The following is an 8,100-nucleotide window of genomic DNA, read 5'->3' on the forward strand; positions in this document are numbered from 1 at the left end:
ATAAAACTTGCGAGTTAAATCTTGACTGAAAGGCTTCGTGACTGCAGGAATTCAGATTCTTTGGGTCTTTCGGTAAATTCACGTAGATATGTGCGATCGAAACGTGGTAGTTTTTTTTGTTATTTTCTTTTAACCTCTCTAACGTGACTTTACCGAAAGACCCAAAGAATACTCGTGAGTTGCTTGACCATTCATTTTGCTTCGTCTCAAGAGTTGGTGACTTGCGGATTCCAAACGACACCGCCGCCGCACACGTGCTGTGTGTGTATCGCTCGTCAACAGACGCGCACGCCGCTCACGCCGTTCGTGCCAACGCTCAGCGACAGACACATTGCCGATCACGCACAGATGCCAACTCTCCTGCCTCCACCGTTTAACCCGGGGATGCAAATGCTGTTCGCCCTGAGCGTGTTCCGAGCGGCCAAGGCTGACAACAAGCGCGTGAACAGACGAGACAAAGACACTGATCACCCCGCATCATCAGGCGCCTTCAACAGACTGCCGGGGCCAAGGTCGTTTCTGGAAAATAATCTGACAGCCCAGTGGGCCTTACCTGACAAAGCAATTATAAAATGGTTGAGTTATATTTGTATTTGAAGCTTTCGTGACTGCAGGAATTACTCTTTGGTTGTTTGGGTAAAGTCGCGTAGAAATAAATTAAATTTAATAATAGAATTCGTTTCGATTGCAACACAAGCAGTCGTCATCAGGTACACACAGACAGACACACAAGCAGAGAGAGAGAGAGAGACAACACAGATACACGATGGGTTGTGCTGCAATCGAAACGTCGTATTCTATTATTTAATTGATTTTCTTTCTACGTTACTTTAGCGAAAGAACCAAAGAGTTATATTTGTATATTTTACATTCCTATACTTTGCACTCCGATCGTTTGTTTGTGTTGTTGTGACGTTCTGACCCCCTACTGGACATCTGTGAAAAACAAATCTTAAAACAAATCTTAAAACAAATCTTAAAACAAATCTTAAAACATATCTTAAAACACATCTTTAAACAAATCTTAAAACACATCTTAAAACACATCTTTAAACAAATCTTAAAACACATCTTAAAACAAATCTTAAAACAAATCTTAAGACATATCTTAAAACAAATCTTAAAACAAATCTTAAAACAAATCTTTAAACAAATCTTAAAACATATCTTAAAACAAATCTTAAAACACATCTTTAAACATATCTTAAAACACATCTTTAAACAAATCTTAAAACAAATCTTAAAACAAATCTTAAAACATATCTTAAAACAAATCTTTAAACAAATCTTAAAACATATCTTAAAACAAATCTTAAAACACATCTTTAAACCAATCTTAAAACAAATCTTAAAGCAAATCTTAAAACATATCTTAAAACAAATCTTTAAACAAATCTTAAAACATATCTTAAAACAAATCTTAAAACACATCTTTAAACAAATCTTAAAACAAATCTTAAAACATCTTAAAACATATCTTAAAACAAATCTTAAAACATATCTTAAAACAAATCTTAAAGCAAATCTTAAAACAAATCTTAAAACACATCTTAAAACATATCTTAAAACATATCTTAAAACAAATCTTAAAACATTTCTTAAAGCAAATCTTAAAACATATCTTAAAACATATCTTAAAACAAATCTTAAAACATTTCTTAAAGCAAATCTTAAAACATATCTTAAAACATATCTTAAAACAAATCTTAAAACATTTCTTAAAGCAAATCTTAAAACATCTTAAAACATATCTTAAAACAAATCTTAAAACATATCTTAAAACATATCTTAAAACAAATCTTAAAACATTTCTTAAAGCAAATCTTAAAACATATCTTAAAACATATCTTAAAACAAATCTTAAAACATATCTTAAAACAAATCTTAAAAGACATCTTAAAACAAATCTTTAAACAAATATTAAAACATATCTTAAAACATATCTTAAAACAAATATTTAAACAAATCTTAAAACAAATCTTTAAACAAATCTTAAAACAAATCTTAAGACATATCTTAAAACAAATCTTAAAACATATCTTAAAACATATCTTAAAACAAATCTTAAAACATATCTTAAAACAAATCTTAAAACATATCTTAATACATATCTTAAAACACATCTCATCGGATTTCTCCTGCAGTATAAAACCAGATTCTGGTTCGAGTGCTGTTAGCGAGTAGCAGCACCTAAGAAGATCAGCACGGCTCGCTAGCGGGTGGGTGGCCAGCACCACGCACGGCCGCCTTTGTCTCCCCCAGTGCTGATGCTTTAACACACCGCACCAGGTACTCATGTAAGGCTGAGTCGACCTAGTGGAGGTCCAGAAACCGGTTCAGATAATGCGCGTGGACACACACACACACACTCCCGCACGACGACAAAGATCCTCCTGCGTAGACTTGCCCACTGAAGAAAATTAATCAAGCCATGAGACCCGGGTGAGCGGGGTCTTTGGTGGGTTTAAGAAACCACACGCGGAACATGACCCCCCACCCCTCTCTACCCCCTCCACACCCCCACCCCTCTCTACCCCTCCACACCCCCACCCCACCCCTCTCTACCCCCTCCACACCCCCACCCTCTCTACCCCCTCCACACCCCCACCCCTCTCACCCCCTCCACACCCCCACCCCACCCCTCTCTACCCCCTCCACACCCCCACCCCTCTCTACCCCCTCCACACCCCCACCCCTCTCTACCCCCTCCACACCCCCACCCCACCCCTCTCTACCCCCTCCACACCCCCACCCCTCTCTACCCCTCCACACCCCCACCCCTCTCTACCCCCTCCACACCCCCACCCACTCTACCCCCTCCACACCCCCACCCCTCTCTTCCCCCTCCACACCCCCACCCCTCTCTACCCCCTCCACACCCCCACCCCACTCTACCCCCTCCACACCCCCACCCCACCCCTCTCTACCCCTCCACACCCCCACCCACTCTACCCCCTCCACACCCCCACCCCTACCCCTCTCTACCCCCTCCACACCCCCACCCCACCCCTCTCTACCCCCTCCACACCCCCACCCCACCCCTCTCTACCCCCTCCACACCCCCACCCCACCCCTCTCTACCCCCTCCACCCCCCACCCCACCCCACTCTACCCCCTCCACACCGCCACCCCCGTGGAATTGCAAAGACCCCGTGGATCGCTGCTGCTGCTGCTGCTCGCGAGCACCAAATGAATCGCAAATGCCGTTGGCAAACACTCAATAGACGCGCGCACACGAACGCGCTCACGAGTCCACGTGGGGGGGAGGTGTGGGGGGGAAGAGATTGATCTGTGAGGATGGAGGAGGGTGGGAGGGGGTCTTGCAACGGCCTTGGAATGAGAGTCTCCATGGAGAGAGGCTTTTCCCGTCCGCGCCTGGGGATGGGAGTTTGACAGCGGCGGATGAGTGAGCCTGAGTGCGTGTGTGTGCGTTTGTGGACGCGCGTGTGTGTGTGTGTGCGTTTGTGAACGCGTGTGTGTGCGTTTGTGAACGCGTATGTGTGTGTTTGTGAACGCGTGTGTGTGTGTTTGTGAACGCGTATGTGTGTGTTTGTGAACGCGTGTGTGTGTGTGCGTTTGTGAACGTGTGTGTGTGCGTTTGTGAACGCGTATGTGTGTGTTTGTGAACGCGCACGTGTGTGTGCGTTTGTGAACGCGTGTGTGTGTGTTTGTGAACGCGCACGTGTGTGTGCGTTTGTGAACGCGTATGTGTGTGTGTGGGGAGCGGTGGTGTAGCGGTTAGCACGCTGCGCTACGAACCCGGCGACCCGAGTTCAATTGCCGCTCATGGCCACAAACACCAGTGAAGATTATGTGAACCGGTCCTGGGCGTCCCCTAGGTCGACTCAGCCTCAAACGAGCACTTGGGGCGGTGTGTAAACATAGGGGGACAAAGGCGGCCGGGCGTGGTGCTCGCAACCCATTGCGTCGTGTGTCGTGCCGGCCTTCACAGGTGCTCGCTAACGGCACTTGTCCCTACAATCTGTTGAGGCTATATGGGGGATCTTTGTCTTTGTGTAGGGCTAATTATGAATGTAGCTTGAAAATGACATGTGATGATATGCGTGAAGCAGGTGGATGTTTCGTCCTAACTATTGCGGCGTGAATGAGAAGTGGGTGTGGTTAATTGGCGTGGTGTCGCATGCGCTAATGAGTAAAGGAGGGCGTTTGTCTTGGCATGATGATTGTGGGACAGGAATGTGACAGCGCTGTGTGTGTGTGTCATGGGTAATGGGGGGAGATGGCTTGCGGTGTGATATCTATTTAATAATACATGGTGCATTATAGAGGAGTCTCACAATGTGGTTTGTATTCAGTGTGTGCGAGGGGCTGGTAGCTGCCCCACATGATACAACATTGACCAAATACCACGGTGGAAACACCCCATTCAGACGTGGAGCTGAGTGGACTTGCCGATGACTGGTACCAACGGTGTCAAGATCGGCCTCTGTGGAGGAGGCTCGTGAAGGACGCTGCTGGTCAGTCGGAGGCAGTCGCCCTCCAACAACAACGGAGGGCGGTGGAGCGACGCTCACAACAACGAGCGGAGCGCCGGGCGGATACAACGCAGGGAATTGGCAGTGTGGGGAGCACAGCTGGTGCTGCGTCTGCCAGTCGTCTCAGTCAGTCACCCCATGGCATCTGGGTCTGTCCCGTGACCTCCTGCCAGCGAGCCTTCGACGCTTCACCTCGCCTCAAAGTGCACCTAGCCTGGCACAAGCGCCGTGGTGACGTCACCGCCACTTAGCGCTTGGGGTGACGAACGAACTTGCTGTTGATAATCGGAGTGATGGAGATGGTTCTGATGCGTGTGGCACGGTGTTCGTGTAGAATGCAGGCCCACGTGTGCATCGCTGTGCTGCTGCTGGAGCTGTCCGCTGTGGTGCATTGTGGGAAACTCGGTGAGAGGGCAGCACTCGTCTCGTGGTGGCGTCACGTGCAGTGGCGCTGTCTTTCTACGGGCCCCGTGTCCTCTCTCAAACACGGAGACGATCGTGGCCAACCCTCCATGTATTTAGCTGTCCATGATGTTACTCAATAATTTGATAGTCCATGGGGAATGTTATTCCATGGGCAATGTTAGTCCATGGGCAAGGTTCGTCCATGGGCAATGTTAGTCTATGGGCAATATTAGTCTATGGGCAATGTTATTATATGGGCAATATTAGTCTATGGGCAATATTTGTCCATGGGCAATGCTAGTCTATGGGCAATGTTAGTCTATGGGCAATGTTTGTCCATGGGCAATGTTAGTCTATGGGAAAGTGTAGTCTATGGGCAAACCGAACTGAACGCACCCACACGCATCTGATCTCGGAAGCTAGCAGGCTGAAGCTTGCTTCACGCTTGGCTACCTTGGCTTGCCAGGTGTTTGTAGGGCGTGTGGATGTGCGGAGAGGTGACCATGAAATTGCATTCGCTGAGTTGCAACCCCATTGCAGGTGGTGGATGTCTCCGGGTTCTCCGCATTCCAAACAAAGCTGAGCCGGGTTCAATCCTGTTTAGCTTCGTAAATCAGAGATGGTATATTAACGCATTCAGGGTGATTGGTTGCAGGCTATAAAACTACCTGAGCCATTAATTAATGAATCTGAATGATTTAATCAATATGAACGAATCAATCCATCAATGCCCCACCCATGCCCCCTCCGCCCGCCCCTCCCTGCCCAGCAGCACACGGAGAGGTCCCCGCAGAGGCCCCGGGCGGGGTGAGCGGGGGGGGTCGTGGCGGCCGGGTGCGGGCCCTGGCAGTGGGGGCCGTGCGTCCCCACGACGGGCGACTGCGGACCGGGGAGCCGCGAGAGCACCCGGGGGGGCCCGGGGGGGCCCTGCCCCCTCGAGACGCAACGTTTCCGCTGCAAGTTCCCCTGCAACTGGAAGAAGGAGTTTGGAGGTGGGAGAGCCGACGGCGCAGCGTGCAGGCGGTGCGACCGCACCGGGTGGGAGCGGGTGGGGTTGGCAATTGGACAAGGGGTGATACCATTCCATATCTTGCACCAGGGCCCATGCCAGACACGGTGTGTACGTGCGTGTGTTGAATTTCGTTCGCGCCGTACGTAGCCAGCCGGGCTAATGGGAGGTGCGGGGGAAGGACAACAAACTAAACACAAGGCAGGGATTGGGAAGCATCTCCTTAGCGTGGGCCGAATAGTGATTTACATTCGTAAAGTGGCGCATTTCATCCGTAGATCCCACCAATGCGCCACCGTGAACAGAAAGCCAGGAAATTAACAGACTCTGCAGGGTGAACGGGCAGAACGAGGGGGTAGAGGCCGCTTTAAAGAGGTGAGTGGTTCAAGCCAGACTTAAATAATGGACTCGGGTTACGAGACTCTTCGCACCTTCGATTAGCACGGTTGGCTATGAACGGTTCAAAAGAAGCTTAGCATAGAGGGACTCCTCTACTTATGAACGAGTTAGGTTCCAGAGGTCTGCTCGTAAGTCGATTTGTTCGCAAGTCCAACTTTACTCCTGTCGCTTCCAAACGTTGTCTGGCGTGTAAACTAAACACGGGGCATGACTTATAATCTCCTGTAGATATAGATGCCACTGATTCTTTATGTTCCGTAGATGGAAATGCCACTGGTTCTACACGTTCTGTAGATGTAGATGCCACCGGTTCTTCACGTTCTGCAGATGTAGATGCCACTGGTTCTTCACGTTCTACAGATGTAGATGCCACTGGTTCTTCACGTTCTGCAGATGTAGATGCCACCGGTTCTTCACGTTCTGCAGATGTAGATGCCACTGGTTCTTCACGTTCTACAGATGTAGATGCCACTGGTTCTTCACGTTCTGCAGATGTAGATGCCACCGGTTCTTCACGTTCTGCAGATGTAGATGCCACCGGTTCTTCACGTTCTGCAGATGTAGATGCCACTGGTTCTTCACGTTCTACAGATGTAGATGCCACTGGTTCTTCACGTTCTGCAGATGTAGATGCCACTGGTTCTTCACGTTCTGCAGATGTAGATGCCACTGGTTCTTCACGTTCTGCAGATGTAGATGCCACTGGTTCTTCACGTTCTGCCAGATGTAGATGCCACTGGTTATTCATGTTCTGCAGATGTAGATGCCACCGGTTCTTCACGTTCTGCAGATGTAGATGCCACTGGTTCTTCACGTTCTGTAGATGTAGATGCCACTGGTTCTTCACGTTCTGTAGATGTAGATGTCACCGGTTCTTCATGTTCTACAGATGTAGATGCCACTGGTTCTTCATGTTCTGTAGATGTAGATGCTACTGGTTCTTCACGTTCTGCAGATGTAGATGCTACTGGTTCTTCACGTTCTACAGATGTAGATGCCACTGGTTCTTAATGTTCTTCAGATGTAGATGCCACTGGTTCTTCACGTTCAACAGATGTAGATGCCACCGTTTCTTCCCGTTCTGTAGATGTAGATGCCACTGGTTCTTCACGTTCTACAGATGTAGATGCCACTGGTTCTTCACGTCCTGTAGATGTAGATGCCACTGGTTCTTCACGTTCTACAGATGTAGATGCCACTGGTTCTTCACGTCCTGTAGATGTTGATGCCACTGGTTTTTCACGTTCTGCAGATGTAGATGCCACTGGTTCTTCACGTCCTGTAGATGTAGATGCCACTGGTTCTTCACATTCTGCAGATGTAGATGCACTGGTTCTTCACGTTCTGCAGATGTAGATGCAACCGGTTCTTCACGTTCTACAAATGTAGATGCCACTGGTTCTTCACGTTCTGTAGATGTAGATGCACTGGTTCTTCACGTTCTGCAGATGTAGATGCAACCGGTTCTTCACGTTCTACAAATGTAGATGCCACTGGTTCTTCACGTTCTGCAGATGTAGATGCTACTGGTTCTTCCCGTTCTGCAGATGTAGATGCCACTGGTTCTTCACGTTCTGCAGATGTAGATGCTACTGGTTCTTCACGTTCTGCAGATGTATATGCTACTGGGTTTTCACGTTCTGCAGATGTAGATGCCACTGGTTCTTCACGTTCTGCAGATGTAAATGCTACTGGTTCTTCACGTTCTGCAGATGTAGATGCTACTGGTTTTTTCACGTTCTGCAGATGTAGATGCCACTGGGTTCTTCACGTTCTGCAGATGTAGATGCC

General features: G+C 48.1%; 1 protein-coding gene across 1 annotated transcript in view; it reads left to right on the top strand.

Annotated features, from left to right (window-relative positions):
• The first annotated feature begins 384 nt into the window (after window positions 1–384).
• The window catches only part of LOC116944558 (midkine-B-like), an 18,791-nt gene continuing 11,075 nt past the window's right edge, over window positions 385–8,100 (top strand). Inside the window, exons 1-3 of the mRNA XM_076068647.1 lie at window positions 385–512; window positions 4,831–4,901; window positions 5,714–5,893. Of these exons, the coding sequence (XP_075924762.1) occupies window positions 385–512; window positions 4,831–4,901; window positions 5,714–5,893 (379 nt within the window). The remainder of the gene's footprint in view (window positions 513–4,830; window positions 4,902–5,713; window positions 5,894–8,100) is intronic.

This window comes from Petromyzon marinus, chromosome 21 (genome assembly GCF_048934315.1).
Source record: "Petromyzon marinus isolate PM22_M1 ecotype Great Lakes invasive population chromosome 21, UKy_Petmar_22M1.pri1.0, whole genome shotgun sequence".
Taxonomy (NCBI): Eukaryota; Metazoa; Chordata; class Hyperoartia; order Petromyzontiformes; family Petromyzontidae; genus Petromyzon; species Petromyzon marinus.